This window comes from Lytechinus variegatus, chromosome 2 (assembly GCF_018143015.1).
Source record: "Lytechinus variegatus isolate NC3 chromosome 2, Lvar_3.0, whole genome shotgun sequence".
Classification (NCBI taxonomy): domain Eukaryota; kingdom Metazoa; phylum Echinodermata; class Echinoidea; order Temnopleuroida; family Toxopneustidae; genus Lytechinus; species Lytechinus variegatus.
Window position 1 is genome coordinate 36,066,843 of NC_054741.1, and position 18,215 is coordinate 36,085,057.

Consider the following 18,215-nt stretch of genomic DNA (forward strand, 5'->3'; position numbering starts at 1 on the left):
CAACTCTTTAAAAGACATAGAATAATTTGTTTATCTTCCTAAATTATTCAAAGCTTTTGAACATCAAACAGGCGATGAAATTATACATTTTTTACCATGTTTACCATTTAAGATGCTTTGTAACTGTTTATATTTATGTATTTTTATGTATATTTGTACATTTGTATAATAGAATGCATTTCCACATTTCATAAACTGTTATTACTTAGCCTTTTCTCAATTGCTTAATAGAAATTATTTCTTCAAACCGTTATAGGGGATCCACGCTCTACAAGCAATGCTTCTTAGTGGATCCCCTCATTTCGACAAACGCTTGATATTATTTCATACAATCTTTTATTATGTAATTATGCTGAGGTGAAATTGATCTTGTACTCATACTTTGATTTGTATCTGTATTTGATTTATATTTATCATGGAAATGAAATTAACTTCTTGAATCTTGAAAAAAATAAATCTTTTAAGGGAAGTTTATTTTAAAAGCACGGAACATTGTGATAGAATGCCATACAATAAGCATATCTTTGAAAAAAAACACAATTCTGTTCATCATTGATAAAATTAGAGTTGTAAGCAATACATCATAACCATGTTAACATACGGTAGAGTGGGGTAGGGAATGCGTGTGTGCGTACGGATGTGAATTCGTGTGGGTGTGTGAGGTCAGTGACTTAAGCGACGATAATATAAAGTATCAACCTCGACTCCGGGAAAGTACTAGTTAGATATTTACCTGTTGCCCATTTTAGAGAGTTTGGTTGAAGATTAAGGAGGAGAAAAAGATGACGATGATGATGATGACGAAGAAGAAAAGGAAGAACAACAACAACGAGAAGAAAAGGAAGAAGAAAAAGAAGAAGGGGAAGAATAAGAGCAAGAAGTAGCAGCAGAAGAAGAATGAGGAGTAGATGAATAAGAGAAAAAGGAAGAAAATAAAAGGATAATAAAAAGTACAAGGGCAAGATCAAAAACAAAAATAAAAAAGAAGACGACGACAAAAGTAGAGGGATGAGAAAAAGAGGAAAAGAAAGAGAAGTAAAGAAGATTAAAAGAGTGATGCAAAATAAGATAAAGATCAACAAATCAAGAACAATCAGGAAAGGAACGAGGAGAAGTAAAGGAAGAAGGGTAGGAGGATGACAAGAACAAGAAAAGTTAAAGAGAATAAGAGAGAAGAAATGGAAGACGGGGTGAATGAGGTAAAGCAGAAGAAGAAAAAAAAGAAGAGAAGGAGAAGGAGAATCAGAAGTAAATAGGAAGAAGAGAGGGAAATAGTGTATATAAATATATGTGGGTCGAAAAGACAATGATATTGGAGAGAGAGAAAAAAATCACATGCGAATCTGAAAATTAATGAAATAAACTCAATATCTTAAAACAGGAAGGTAGAAAATACGAGTATGGAAAATTGGATAGAGCAGAATATAAAATGGGGGCAGATCTTTCTACAAATTTCACAAGCACGTACACTTTTCGAAACTTCATTTCACGGGTTCTTGCTCGGCCGGTTCCGGCAGTGTCTCGCCTAAAAATTTGCAAGCCAACTATTACAATATCTTCAACACATTTATAAGTAGAGTCTAGTTAGGGGAATGAAGATTTTGTTTTTTCCCTTCTAGAGATCGTTCCTTCTTCAGGAAGAGTGCAGAAAATCTGGGGTAAATCGAAGGTGTGACTCAAACTGAAAGTGCAGACTGTTTCTGAGATGATTTGGAATACATGTATTTAGCAAACATAGTATGAAAACATGGAAAGAACACGAGTGATTCTGTGTGAGTAATAATGTGATTGGCCGAAGTGAAGGAAATATCATTTGGCAGTTGAAATCGAACGCGTCCGATATTTACTGCTTCATCATCAGTCGTGAAATGGATTGAAAATGACGTTAGCCCAAGCACTTATTCATGTGGATGTTACACAACGACCGCGAGATGCTAAATGACGCTCTCTTTTGCTTCTTACCTCATCCCACAAGAGACTGCGGCTTGCAACCAAAGTCTCAAGAAGTTAGAAGTTACGGGCCGTCCGTCCATTGGTCAGAAGGACCAGTGACAACGGACCAGTAAAAACGCTTGCTTCGCTCCTACCATTATTCTTTCAATACCTGCCATCGTGCAGCTCGTATTGTTCCCAACGAATCGAAGTGACATTAGGTGGCCGCTATGCACTATTGATTCTCCAGCAGTCCATACTACACTAGTTTCCGGTAAACCAACCCACCCCTCTGTTTTCCTCTCGTATTTTGTTCTTTTACACTTCTCTACCCCCCTCGCACGATTTTCCCTTTTTACTCAGGTGTGTTGGAAGGGAATGATCAGTCTACTGTAGTAACTGCACAGGGATCAGTCACAAGTGTGCTTACGACCAAACATCACTCGCTCCCAAATCTTCGCAAGTGCACGACCTCTTCTTTGGTTGCTTTTCATTCACCTCCTTGCTCGCCTACGCACGCCGACGTGTCTCCGCATCAACCCCCCAGTTCATTGACAAAATATTTGGAGTTTGCTGCCAAGATATCCTGATCGACACTTTCTTTGCCGGACGAGAAACGTCACAGGTCTCTTGCCAGTTGTAAAGTAGGAGAGAGAGAGAGAAAATAAGTTATATTTCCCTTTCCGATCGTCGTTCATTCATAGAGAGATGAGACGCCGGAGGACTCACATCATGCACATGTTCTGGCTGTAGGAAGAGAAGAGTAAACCTTAACATTCAACTGTTGAGTCAGAAATCCAGATATCAGATCTTCAACCGAACTATCGAAATAGATTTCAACTTCGACTGCAACTATTTCAAGATTGAAAATATTACATCTGTATCCGTATCATCTAGAGAATGTGTTTAAATGTTACTGGGTTCCAGGGTTCTACAATCTAGATTGTGAGGTTTCGCAACAAGTTGGAGAATGTCTATGCTTTAAAGAAACTTATCTTCTTTTGGATTTGGATGACGATTAACTAGGTGTTGGTCAATCGGTAGGAGACATTTATAGCAGATGAGCTGCTAATTTTCAAAGGATTTAAACTGGTAGTACCCGTTTGGAAGTTTTACTATTCTTCGGTCCAAGAAACGTCCTATAAATAATATCAGGTAAGTGTTTTAATGAATGTTCATGAAAACCACTTGAAATACAACTGGTCAATCTTCACACTTGCAGGAAATATAATTTGATTTATAAATATTTTGCATTTTCTCACAATCTGACAAATCTTTATTGTCATGATTAAGTTAATTTAGAACGTGTATTTCTTGTTTGTAATGTGTTCCTTGGATACTTCATTTGGCCGTCAGCAGATAATTTAGTAAACAATAACTAAACTTTTATTGACTAAAATAGTTATTGTGTACAACTTTGATTACAAGTTGCGATGGCGACAATGGAAATGTATGTATATTATTTTTCCTTTATTTTCCATTTTGATGGAAATTCGGGACTGAAATGTATCATCAATTTACGGTATGATATTTGGAAAACGAATTTCTAAATCAACAAAAAAATATGAGCGTAAAAAATTCTCATTAGATATTATAAACAACATCCATTCTCAACATTTTTTTATTAATTTGCCAATTTCATAGTTAGCCCACACAACCTTCAGCTTAAACCTGTGTACAAGAATATTCAGTTTTACCATGTTTGCAGAATCATCACAGTTTAAGTTAACACATACGTAACATTTCAAAAGAATAAGATGACTACCATATCACCGAGTGTAAATCGAATGACGTACTTTGCCATGGAAGTATAATGATAAGTAACTAGGGAAAATTCTTGTTGCAAATCGTGCTCTAAATTCGGCGCGACACAGATTTTGGCTGTTTAAGAATTGATTTATCCTACAAAAATCGACGTGCAATGATTATGATAAGTATGATATTTGTCTTTCTTTCTAACTATAACACTTTTTACCTCTTAATTCGAATTTTTGACAAATGTCTGATTCCTGTTAGTGGATATTGACCCTCCTGCCACAAGTTTTTCTAGAGAATAGCGATGAGCAGTTGCTGATATATAATTTTTTCTATTTAAATACACAGTGGTTATGACAATCACTGCTTCGACGTTTTTATCTCATGGAGATCATGCAGATAGCAAATGCGTCCTCATTACACAATGTTATTAAAAAAAAAAACAGTCGATTATACAGAAGAAAAATAAACAAACATATTTTACAGAAAGAAATAACCAAATCATTCTATAAATTGTTTTAACATGAATGATTTAAACAGGTCTGTTTAAAAAAAGGGAAACAGATTTATTTAAAACAATTGTGTAACTGCACTTTGCAACTCCAATTCACACCACCACCACTCTCTCCGTATATATATATATCTGTCTTATCTCTCCCTCTCTCAGACACACAGGGATACTCAAAGTACACACTCACCCTCCCCACCCCCCCCCCCCCCCTCTCTCTCTCTCTCTCTCTAATTTCCCATTCTGCTCTTATTATCTCTGTAGTCCTGTATTTTGTTATTAGCAATAGTGTTACATATAATAATATTAAATTATAAATTGTTATAGTTCACTGTAGAATTCCACGCCCCCTTTACCTATGATCATCCTTGTTATACTCCTACTACCGAACATACTATTACTAATATGTCTTCGCATTATTTGCGTACCAAAAAACTCTTTATATTTTGATTAGCAAGCAAGCTTATCGCGTAAATGTCTTTAATTTTTTCGTCCATTTAACACGAGGTGTTTATATTTCCTCATTTCGTTGGACTTTATCACCAATGATGTCAAAGTGCTTTACAAATGCCAAATTCTAGTTCACAAAAATGATCGTTAATGTATTTTGTGAGGCCATATTTCGTACCTGAGCTTGATCGAGAAGTTTATACGCCATCAAGTTTTTAAAGCCTAAAAAATAGAAAAAAGTATATACTATTGGCGGGAGATTTATAGTAGAATTATTTGGTTCCTGCATTCGAGGACTATTAACACATTCCCAAATGCTGTGATCTTACTCTCGGACTTCTTAACATAATCCCTCCCTCTATTCTTCCTTCCAAGTATCAATTTCGCCCGTGACTTGAGGCCAAGGATTTTAGGTCACCTTAAGCCGATCCCGAATGCGAAATGATTTATGATTACATTGGATTAGACCAAGCGCTCCAAACACTGCGAGACGTTGTTTCCGGAATAATAAGGTCTGTCGAACTCCTGAGGGTGCCAAAATAACCCCGAACTGGCGCACTTTCCCTTCGCCTTGACAATCTCTTTACTCAAAATCGGCGCCAGTTGCCGCATTTCTTAGTGGTCCCTAAGTCCTAACACTTTTCAGTGCGTTTGTGACGAAATTTGTGTGTGTGTATACGCGCCCACGAGCGATCGTAGACGGTGTTTGCCGTTTTGTGTTTCAGTGTGGGGACGCTGTGTTATTCATTGCACGAAAACACAACCTTGAAAACAGGAAGTGTTCAAAATGAAAAAAAAAGCTAATTAACTTATTGTCATTACATGCATGACTTGTATTAATTTATCCAAGTGACAGAAACAGAACACTACATTATGAACACTTTTGTTCAAAACTTTGTTTTGAGCCCTTTTGACAGGAAAGATTAGATATCGGTAGTAAATAATACATCAAATTATAGAGGCCATTACAGCATTTCGACATGGAGTACTTAAGTAAATCCATGCATGTGTCACATTCATTTTTGTTTTCATCATTCAGATAATATGAATCTATAAAAATTCATATAACATCCCCTATACAGGGAGATGATGGCGCTATTTACTTCATGAACTTTGCTGCATAGACTGTTAATTCTGCATTGGATGATAATTAATTCATGTACATGTATCCGGTTTCAGAGGCTCTTAAAAAAATAAGTGCACAAAATAATTGACTTTACCACATTCATAGATGTATATTTGAAATTAGTTTTTCATATTTGTAACGAAGGAACTATGGAATGGATAAATTGTCACCTTTTCGAGAACATTTGAATAATAATTTTTGTTTCATATTTTGAAAGAATCTACATATTCTTTCCTCAAAATCTATTTTCATTACGGTATCCACACGTTTTTTTATATCAAATATAAACAAATCTTAACAAAGTGAGAAATTATAGCGTGTTTCATTAATGATGCAAATTGTATCACTGCATAGAATTGTAATATATAAAACACTCAAATTTATGGAAAATACTCTATTTGATTATTTATTCGTGTTTTATTAATTATAAATGACAAAGTAAGATGGATGGTAGTCCGGTTCAGGTATAAAAAAAAATGCTTTACAACGGACCCCTCCACCTTAAAAACCGACAAAGAACCTTAACATTATAATACATACATAATACAATCGAAAATTCACGTAGTATAAGAGAAGAATTATCTATGAAATAAACATAAAAACAAAAACACAAACACAAAAAGGTAGCAATACCAGAACAGAGTGAATGTTATAATAAATGTTAACAGGCTCATTTGAATGATTCCATATAATTTTTGTCCGGAGATTTTGCAATAACTACAGAAGAAAAGAAATCATAGAAATGATCTTCAAAAATTGGAATGAACTTTTAACCTTTCGGGTATTGGGCTTCTGTTGTAAACGAGTGTCAAATCTATTGTATTTTCTTTCTCGATGATTCGCTCTAGTAGAGTATAAAGGTGAAGGCTGCATGAAATATTATGTGGTCTTCAAGAAAAATGAATTCAAGGGAGAAACTAACAGATATTAAGATTTGCTCCAATTTTGAAAGAAGGCTTGGTCCAGCTTGTTTCAAGGGCGGGAAATCATAACCAAATGATAACACCTGGGTCCGTAACACAAAGATCAGAATCTCATCGCTAAATGAAGTGGCCTATCAGAGTCATTGTTTCATGCGCATTTTGCTCAGCTCACTTACTAGGAACCAATCAGAATTGTTCTTTCAAATTAGCGATTAATCACGAACCTTTGTTTTACGGGGGCTCAGATCAGCTGTTTGTATGAGTGAGAATTGACGTGGTTGTCAAGAGAATAGTATCTATGTCCCCTGAGGAGGCTATAAAGAGAACTTGAACTCTTATGGTCAACTTACTCCTCAACAGATTTCCTTGATTGATGAAAAGAAGTAAGTCCATGTGCTAAGAACACTGCCTTTTGTCTTTCTGTGGTTTTCTCCATCAATATCAACCCTTGAGATATAGTATCAACAAGAATTCAAGAGTACGACACAAGAATGCGTTTTCTTTGAAATTGATAAAACGACTTTTGTGGTAGAAGTGTGCCGACATCGGCAGAATTTTAAATGGTTGTTTCTTATGACCTTTTACTATTCCTAGGGCGCGAAGTACATGACCTCCCGAGCCTGTTAACGTTTGGAACTGTTGTCGTTTTTTATATTCATCTTAAAAATAGGGGCTCCGGCATGCAGTGAATTGATGATGAGGTTTTGTGGTGGACATTCTAAAAAGTGCACAATAGTGCATTCACATCGTAAAACAAAAGGAGTGAAATGTACTTCTAAAAATGGAAAAGCATTAAGAGTTGCAAGAATGGGCGAAAGGAATATCAGGGGAGGAAATAGTTGAAGTATGGTTATAATAATTAACCGCATCTAAAGTTCGAAGGTATTTTCCCCCACGTTGCCAGAAAATGATAATCATCTAAAGAAAAACAAAATATACAATATTATATTTTTCCTTTCAAATCAATTTTATTTTAAAGTGGTACTTATGCACGCATGCGCTCCAAAGGAATGAACGCAGTTCCGTAGCACCTGTATTGGGTATTATATAGAAAAAGAGTACCAATATCAAACAATCTTTGAGGAACCGCCCGCCTTGTCAATCATAATTCATTCTGTTACCGTGGATACGTGTAGCTCCACTATACGCGGTGAAAATGGTAGAATCTCGAGGAAAGTGCAATGAACCTTTTGCATATGAAGAGAGTGACGTCGAGAACAATCTCCCAACGCAACGAGAGCATGTCATTACGAAACACTCGTATGTAATTCAGTTATGACGGTTCCAAAACCAAACCAATACAGGTCATGCCAGTTACATTGTCATTGCTTGCTCGCAATTTGATATCATATCAAACGCTCATGCATAAACATGATATGTATTTTGCCGCAATATGTTATATACAACTGCGGCCTAGATCGAAGCCAATGCACTTTTTTACTCGTCTATCCCAGCAAAACGCCGATAAGTGCATATTGGGTGTGCATATATGTAGATGCATCTGTATAGACGGTAAAGGGAAGCAAGCTCTCCTTGAAAATCACTTGATGAATTTTTAAAATCATTTCATGGAATTATTACTTTTACGACTATTGTTTTTATCAAAAAGTTTGACCTCTTTTCTCACCTCTCATGATCGTTAGGCCCTAGTCAAAAGACACATGGAAAGTCAGCCGGAAGAGAGCCTGTTAGTAGTAAACACACGAATATTAGAAGAGAACAAACACTGGATGTAGACTGGCCTACTTGATTAATGGCAAAAATGCAGATAAACAGCATGGTTTAACTCTAATGAAATATGTAAATTTGTTTTTGATTGAGAAGAATTTGACTCTCGGTACTGCCCAGGTGAATATTATTTGCTGCGCGCACGCACCCTCACCCTAATATACACACACACACACAACTAGAACAATACGAATGCGCGGTTTTGCCGGGGCGACACGATACACACAGGGCGCAATTATGCATAAACGCAATCAAAATCGGGGGAAAGATGGCTTGATTTAATTCGAGTATTAGAAGTGTATAGCCCATTTATCGATTCTGGGCTCCGTAACACAAAGATTAGCGATCAATCGCTAAATGAACTGACCAATCAATATCAATGTTACACGCGCATTAGGTTTGAAATACTGACCAGGGACCAATCAGTGCACTTCTTGCATATTTGCGATTAATCGCAAACCTTTGTGTTACGGAGTCCTGTTTGGAAGTTATCCTCGCTACCATTCAGGATGATTGTTACAAGGCTTTCTAGAGTAAGAACAAGATTTGTGTACTCATGTCAAATCTATATAGGCCTATTGGTGATGTTATTGCAAAATCCCCTTACACTATGCCTTCAATCGCTCATAACAAATTCTCAATGGGGTTGGTTGGATGGATCCAGTGAAGAATGGGAAACTTGAAGTGACCTCTTAGAAAAGTGCATAATTCGACATATGATTGGTTTTAAGGTCGATGAAAAATATACGAGCTATTTCATTTGTTCCCTGTTTTGTTGCAATTTTTTATTAACCTACCCAAGAAATTGATATGTGACAGGGGGCTGTGCACCTGTTGAGTGAACTTGATGAAATAGAGGGTGGGAGGGGGGGCTGGAGAGGGCAGGAGAGGAGAAAGGAGGGCGGAAGAGGGAGTCGGAATCGGGAATGCATTGTCACATTTTAACTCAGTATGAAATAATTTTTTATCTCTTCGTTTAGCCTATTTTACATTACAAAAAATTACAAAGCACAAATAAAAGTAACCGTTTGAAATGCAAATTAAGGGAGGATTCTAACTGATCGAAATTCCTCTTCTTTATCGCATCCAAATTTACCATCTAAATTGCTAGAGAGCTAAAACTAATCCCGAAACATACTCCTCTCGGAGTGAGGCGAGTACTCATTTTGGAGGCAGCTTTTGAGAGTAGATTTCAGAGTGAATACTTCTACTTCTAAAAAAAAGGTGCAAAGTTCACTCCAGAAGGAGATATAATATAAGAATCTGTAATGTTCTCCCTCAAGTGGATTAGCCCCGAGTATCACTCGAGCTGGAGTGTAATGAGGAACTACATGTAAATTCGCTCTATTGCATTTGGAGAGTATGTTTCTTTTCTATTAGCCAATATTGAGGAATTTAAGAATACTAAAAATCAAAACGCTGCTCCAAGAAATCAGAAGAAAAATACATCTAGAGTAAACAGTTCTTCACTGAACTCGGCATGGAATTGTCACCGATGTCGAGTACCCGTGGGAGTTAAGCCGAAACTTCCGAATTGTGCCCGCTGCGGCATTCGGTTCTTGAATGAAAACATCCGATTTTCTTTTTCTCCCTTCCACTTCTCATTTTGACCGAACTGAATAAAATCTCGGCAGGCCTTCACACAAGCCAGTTTTTTTTCTTCCGTGTGCGAACAATACGTACGAACAATGCCTATAGAATACGAAGCTCCCTCGTGATTCACATATGGCATTGACTTACGAAAATCTGTACGATGGCAAAAAATCATTTTGTTGATGAGAAATAAAGTTTGTCTCCAAAATTGAAGCTCGAATTTCCAGCCTAAAATGAGTTTTATTACTACTTTGTTATCAATAGGTGGGGTCTTGGAGTAGGGCAGCTGCCATCTTTGTAAATATCCAAATCTTGATTGTGCCTATTTGTAAAGACGAAGGATATAAATAAAGTTGAAATGAAAGGAGCTAATTTTTCGCCAACCAAGCAGCGCCTTCCATGAACACGACAGGTGTTATGGTGAGTTGGTATTCGAACCAGGAATTCGAGCGACCCGATGGCGCCAGAATCCTTCTCGAACTCGTTTACAACAAACGATAAAATACAGACATACCATGTGACCATCATGTTATTTTATAAGGGCACGCGCTTTTATGTTTTTAAATGTATTCCATATTTAACCCAGATAAATGTGTGGATCGAAGCTCAGAAATATTTCTTGCAATCCCGCACGCATGTGTTAATCACGTACTCATGTATCTCTGCATTGGATCGTTAGTTTGTCTCCGAAAAAACACCGATTTATCAAAATCTTTTGATCCGTCTGTTAATGGAAACTTCATGATATCATAGAACGGTAGATATCCGTCACTTACTTCAAAACTCGGGTTAACGTCAATGTGCATTTAAAGGTAAGTTGGCTTACCTTTATCATGTTTATCACTTCAGTCTTCCACCTAACGACCTTGCTCATATCGGTAGAGGCAAACACCCCGCATGCAGTTGAGTGTGACGTAATAAAGATAATTCTGTGATGTCACCAAAGGCTGTTTGATGCTATCGATTGTTCACCCTATCATCATGACGATTATAGTTGTGCATCCTACTACTCAGCTATATGTGAGCAAACTGTTTTTACAGGGGTATTCTATAAATTGAGAAATCGACATCGGTTTCGGCACTGGTAATCAAATAGAACGCCTATTTCTATTAGAAACTACAGAATTACGAGATTTAACGAGAATTTATCTCGTTGTGGATTCATCACGCGTGATTCCCGCGCATTGAATTCCCACCCGCGCGTCACTTTGCCTCGGCCTGGTCACTTCGTATTTTTTTTTGCGTTGCGTGGGTGCTTCCCGCTAAGTCAAACACTACGATTTCGGTTTAAGATTCCATTGATAATGACGTCAAAATAATTCCAGTAATCATTGCTAGCAAAATAGATTGTTGACAAGTTTTTTTTTCTAGGTTATAGCCGTATCTAATTTTCTACACAAGCATAGTGACCTATCCGATAGTTCAATTCAAGAATGTTTTGAATTTCAGACATCTACTTTAATTCCGAGAATAACTGTAAAACATAGTTATATTCTATGATATTTGAAGTATCAGTGCTTCTCATGATGACTAGAAAATTCAGTAGAGGCTTATATGACAGTAAACCAAAAGTTTCAGACTTGTTTATACATTTTACGCACACATTTCGGTGTCCTTTACAAATACAAGCAGTGCCAAAGACTTGCCAGACCTAGCAACGAATAAGGTATGCAAACTGGATTCCAAACATTGGACTTCATTTTTAGCCACATGTGTTACCTAGTAGGCCGATATAGGTCACTGGATACCAAACATGCACATGCACAGGTTGCACACCTACTTAAAAGCATATTACCTCAGCGAACATCGAACTTATTCGAATTTGTTTCCAAACCAATCTCAAAATATCGGGTAGGGTATACACGTTTGTTCGGCCTTGCGTTGATCCGTTTTCGGTTTGATCATTACTTTGTGTGAAAATACGACTTATTAATAACATGTCGTATAGTTATACAATGAAGTAAAACAAAATGCTTGAAATATTGATAATTGGGCATTGATGAGGACACATAAATTGCGTCTTGTGTCAGTCATGTTTGTACCTCGAATTTGACCCGGACGTTTAAATCGGTCATCTGCGTTTGAACACATTGGCGCCTATCAGGCACGCCCATAGTTTGAATAACCGTTTCAGTACAGAAATTAAGGTTAGAGTATCAGGGTTGTGCTATCATTTTCAATTCATCACAGACATTTAACTTTGAAAAAACCATCATGAGATCAATAAAACATTTAAGACATACAAAATTCCCCTAAATTTTCCCTTTCAAATAGAATATTAATGCAGTATTTCCTCCTGAATACGACCGGCAATACAGATTTATCTGTTTGTGATATGTAGATAAATGGATTGAGGAATTTGTTATTTTTGTGATTACTGACTCTTCACTTTTTTATTTCCAATAATGATACAGTATTTTTCTTTCTCGATGACTTGCTCTAGTGCAGTATAAAGGTGGTTCCTTTTTCGTTTTCTTTATGTGAATCATGTCTTCCTCATCTCAGTGAAATAGTTTGCGCCATATTTTAGTGCATTATTTGCTAATTAAGTGGAATATTATTCTGTTGTGGATGAATAACAATTATCTTTTCAGAGACACAAGTCATATAGACAGTACAAATTTTTGACCTCAAAATTTTATCGCAGATGAAGTAGCGAAATTGGTCTTTGATTTCCCCAGACGCACAAAAAAATGGAAGTGGAATTTTTGTAGTCGAAAGTAAGTATGTGTTCGTTGAACTTGGAATGAATAGTTATTATTGAGCACAAAACTGACTAAGCATTGATATTGAGTTAACGAACTATGGTTCTGATTGTTAGGGCCGGTTAGGGCACCCTCGCCATGAGGTCGCGGGTGAGAACCTATTTGCCAATGGCATTCTGCCCATGACCAGGCGATAAGCATAATTGAATTTGATGATGATAAATTTAGGCACATAATGAAAGAATAGCTAATCAATGTTACAGACATTTGCATGGATAATAATAAGTCCTAATGCATTCACATTCCATGAAAATACAGTGACATTTTCACATCGGAAAGAATTTTGAGAACCCCGTTTGACTCTTGCTACTGATTTCGTTCTTAAAGTAATGACGTTATAGCTTATTTTAAACCCACCATCATGTTTTAACACACTTCTCAACCACCATGACTGCGAAAACTCCTTGGTTAATGCGGATGATATTCTTGGCATGAATTTAAATTTTCTTCATAGGAGATTTACCCACGGAGGGGTGCATGGGGTCCTGGTTCTGCGATAATTATTACCCACGCTTACAGTCACCCACATAATTACACCCAGGATTAATTTTTCAAAACCACCAGTTCGTAGTGATTTGATAAAAACAAAGGGATAAGACCACAGATCAACAGAAATCAATAATTAGTCACAGAATACTCAATATCACATTAACCGTATAGCCTCTCAAGGGCTCACCGAAATACGCTTCCAGCAAAGTAAACAAATTCCACAAAAAACTCTAATAATAAAAAAATAGTGTGAACTTTGGAAGCGGTTAGGATTCTAAAGGTTATGGACTAAATGGGGGGAAAAGTAGTGAGAAAATGAATGATTGCATGAAATACATAAAAGGCGTTATTTCACAAAACAGAAGCGTGTGTGTGTCGGCGTGTGTTAGCAGTGGCGGTGTTCGGCACAGGACACGTCAAGCTAGTCGCACTTCTCTTTTCGTCACCCACGTGCTCCGACATAACAGGATATTCGGTGGATAATCACAAGAGCATACATTTTGGAGACGAGGGAATAACAATTCTGTATTTTTCCTACGTGCTTTATATTCACCACGATCTCATATTGGGCATTGTTCTTTTTTTTATTCAGATTGGATGCTTTGATGTTGCAAATGAGGTGAGCTTTGCTACGTCATGAGCCTTTTCTTTTGTTGATTACTTTAGAAGGCTAAGTCTCTTCATATTAGGCCTATTCCTTTAAAAATAACAATAGACCAAACGTTCAGTAATTGGTCTTTTAAAAAGACGTTTTCCAACATCTCCAACTTCCAATATTTTGGAATTGTTTTATGATAACTGGGCGATTTAGGTTTATTTATGAAATTACATTCATGTCATGTAGATTGGACCCCTACCCCGTTGTTATCAAGTATGCCTATCTTGTTTTAAAACTTTTTTGACAAAATAATGAATATTCTCTCAACCAATCAGATAGGATTTACATTATTTATAACCTGATAACAGACACTTAATAACGTGTCACTCTGTTCACAAACGGTGATCTGGTCTGCAAATATCATGATAAATTTCGAGAGATAATTACGAATTGCGATCGTCGAAATTCGTCCATCCTTTCCTGGAGGACTATTCCATCATTACTCGACAAACTGCTTGTACCACACATGACCTTTCTCGTCTCCACCAATTTCCTTGGAATGCTTGGGCGGGAAGTTCGCCGTGTCTGCTTTTACGCCCGGTGGAGGACCACAATACACCCGATGAAAAACGAGATCCAAATCAGTGCCAACCAAGAATGGATTGTAAAAACATCGAAAATGACTTTGGTAAATATGTACATTGCAAAGGCATGATTGATAGATCTGAGTATATATTAAGGCGACTGGAAATACAATGTGCCTGTGTTATAACTATATTTACGTCAAATACCTCTTTCTCAAGATCTTTCCTGCGGCTAAGAAGCAGGATTCCCTCGGAAAACCGGCGCCGCTTCTTGTATGGAATAAGTACGCTGTACTCGTAAAACATCATGCCAACGTTCAGAACGTATTCAAGGTAACGACGAATTCGGAAACATTTGTAAAAAAGAGAGGAAAAGGGTAATATTTCAAGATTATCTATCATACTTTTTGACAGAAATATGCCATGGGGTGTTGTATTGTTGCTTTGATCTACAACATTTGTGTGGCATTCACCTGTAAAATCGTGCCCTGGTATTCTAGTGATCCCCTGTTACATCCCGGGACTGCTCAGACACCTGGGCTACAACGCTCTTAGTATTTACTACCAAAGATTAGGCTCTCTATCAAGTGCCTACTTCATTATCGTCCATGGGTGTAAAAAGTACTCTTTGTACGTTGCACGAACTCTATTGTGAACTTATATCAGAGAGAGAAAAAGAGCTAGGCTACTACTGCACACCATAACACCGTGAACCAGGGTTAGTTCGCACCTGCCGTGTCGCGCAGAGAACTGCGTACAGTTTGTTCTTTTACAGGACATGCAGAAAGGAAATAAAACCTCTTCAAGTTTAAAGAGGGTATAATCGTTTGGAATGAATTGCGAAATACCTCCTAAAACCGCTTAGAACAAAGAAACACACGGGACCGATCTTTTCTAGTGACACACCTGCGCGTACAGATTAGTGTCGACCCTTTCTCACTATAGAATGAAAGAAAAGAATGGATCTATTATCACACGTGGTCCGTTTCAACTTGAATCTATTATTTTTCACGATGCAGGTGAAGTTATGAGAAGTGACTTTCATAGTTGAGAGATGACGATAATGAATTAGGGGTAAGAAGGTTCGAATTTTAGCACTTGTCGATGTATTAGTATAGCTCACACCAAAAGTGGTCCCCTGTTAATGGCTCGGTTCCAATTTTTAGTTTGATTTGTTTGATCACGATTATAATCTCTCTTGAATGATAGGACTGTAATATGCCTATCAAACACAGCGTTCCAGGTGCATTGCTTCTCCGATGGGGAAGGGTCGATATACTTGAGCTCTAATGAGCACCTACTCCAGATACTCCCTGTCCCCCCCCCCCCTCCCCCTCCCGCCCTCTTCACAAAAACCCCGAACGCATTCAAACATGACTGTAATCATGGAAATACTCGACTTAATGCCAATTGGTTGAAATGAGCGCGGAAAAGATAATGTGCTTTTGAATTTGAGTTACTTCATCAGAATACTTGCACTAAAAACCATATGAATAATGTTTAAATAGACAGGGAACAATATAAATTAGTCAGATGATGACCCTACTCAGTGCAACCACCAGTCAACAAACAACAATCTATATAGCTGTTAACCAGGCACTTCTTCCAAGGCCCAAGGTCTTTGCTCGAATATTAAAACCAAACACAAAGAGATATACCCTTACCATGCTTACAGACATATGTATGCAGATAGTTTTATTTATTTTCATATTTATGCATATTCCTCATTCATGTATATCGTTGGCTATATAGGAAGTTCCGGACGAGGTTGCTCGGTAGATGGCTAATATTTATCCCAATTTCAATATTAAATATTGATCCTGAAAGATATTAGGCACGTCGTCTCCGTTCAGACAATTCACATGCTCGTCGGTAGGAGACAGGAAGGTCGATGTAACAATAATGATGCATTTATGAGCTTAACGATGTTGTTCCAATCGTTCTGGGGCATCCGTTTCAGGTTTTATTCTTCTTTTACTTCTTACCTTGTGATTTACGTAGGTCTAATTGCAACAAATTAAATAGAGGGATCTTTTCTCTTTTTTTCAAATGAACAGTGTTCTTAATCGACATAGATAGGAGGGGTAATTAGAATTCTTTTGTAATGAGTACGCTTTTTGGCAATGCATTTATACGCTAGGGGAAACAGCACTATCTGGCCAGCTCTTGTAGTTGTACAGGACTCCTCGGCGCCAGATATGTTGATGTTGAAAAGAAAAAAACAGGATTGGCGGCATTTGAATGCAGGTTTTCGTCTTTTTAAAAATTAAGCTATAATGTAGCTTTCTGATGACCAGTTTTTATGATCATCCATTTTATAGAAATTTATTCACTGCTTCGTGACCCGGCGACTGTTACAGTTATTATCATTATTATCTCTGTCACTGTTAGGTTGAGAGAGGAATTGTCTCGGTAAATTGGTAGATAAAAAGATGTCTCACTTCACCTCGACCTCTCTAGATATCATTCTCTCCGAGATCACAGAAGAAGAAGACAAACAACTTTAGTTCTAATAATACTGCAAACAACATTCCAGGAAATGATCGGAGTGTGTTCGCATTTAGAAAACAGCACCTCACAATTATCCAGCCGGCTAGTCATCCGTGACGCCATTTTTCATATCTTGTTCAGATTCCTGAACCAACGAGAAACCCCTCTCTCCCTCTTTCTCTCTCTTGATACACACATGTATTCACCCTCTCGTAACTTCTCTCTCTCTCTATTGCAATCATTAAGATATCTTGGCGCCTGTCAATCAAAAGCTGGCGTTCGGAAGACGTCAAATATAACTGTTGACATATCGACGTTGTTTTGAAATCAATCAAACAAGGAATAACTATTGATGGAAAGGAATGAGTGGTTAATAAAGAAATGGAAAAGGTGCACAAAGTGTTCCCCTTGGGATATGACACGTATGGAACGGGGTCTAATCAATCCACTTTTAAGGGGCGCAGGTGTGGAATGGCGGGTAGTGTGAGTGGGTGGGGGCGTGTGCGTGTGTAGATTGTTGGTGTGTGCCTCTAGTGGTCTCGAGGACAACGTGTTGACGGAACGATCACGCCAAATGCCCACCTCTTGAGGGAATTGGAAGAGGGCGTGAAGCTTCCCTTTTGACCAGGACCCCCACAAAACCGCGCACCTACACACCCACACAGACACATTATACACACCCTCGCTCGGCCTAAATACTATTAAATACATTTCCATCCTTTCTGCATGCTGACATGCCTCAGCATCGTATAATGATTATTAATGCCCCTGATTTTATACCACATCTGATTTACAGAAGTGGTATTATTATGATTTTTAGCCTTGTTAAAGCTATTCATGTTGTTAAAAATCTCAACATTGATTATATTAGTGAAATACTTATAGTAATCCTAATTGTTGGCGATTATGTTGTCAATGCCTTCCTGATCCTCACTAATATTCTTGTTATGATATCATGGCTACTGTACAATCTTCAGAAGATATGAAAATACCACGGGTGTAACGTTTAAATAACTAAAAACAAATACAATCAGTTGTCTGCCAAAGACAGATTAGTACCTAAATCTGTTTTCGAGACATGAAATAATATACAGTAGGCTATGTATGCTTTAATGTATTAATGTATATACATTAACAAAGGAGTTGATACACCATACAATTAGTTGTCCATTTTCATGTTAGATGTGTCACTTTCGTATCAGTTTGCTGTATTAACATGATTACACCAACTTCACCCCTCTATATGGTAAAATGGGTCGGTGGTTATAATATAT

General features: G+C 37.4%; 1 protein-coding gene across 3 annotated transcripts in view; it reads left to right on the forward strand.

The window, feature by feature from the left end:
* Nucleotides 1-2,115: 2,115 nt before the first annotated feature.
* LOC121407971 overlaps nucleotides 2,116-18,215 on the forward strand; it is a 31,643-nt gene continuing 15,543 nt past the window's right edge. Inside the window, exon 1 of one of the 3 annotated variants that reach the window (XM_041599254.1) lies at nucleotides 2,116-3,087. Coding sequence is in view for 2 of the 3 variants with exons in the window: in XM_041599251.1 (XP_041455185.1) it covers nucleotides 14,759-14,784 (26 nt within the window). In the remaining variant the exon portion in view is untranslated. Of the gene's footprint in view, nucleotides 3,088-13,204; nucleotides 13,889-14,685; nucleotides 14,785-18,215 lie in introns of those variants that run through there. The other 2 variants (XM_041599253.1, XM_041599251.1) reach the window with 2 other exon arrangements.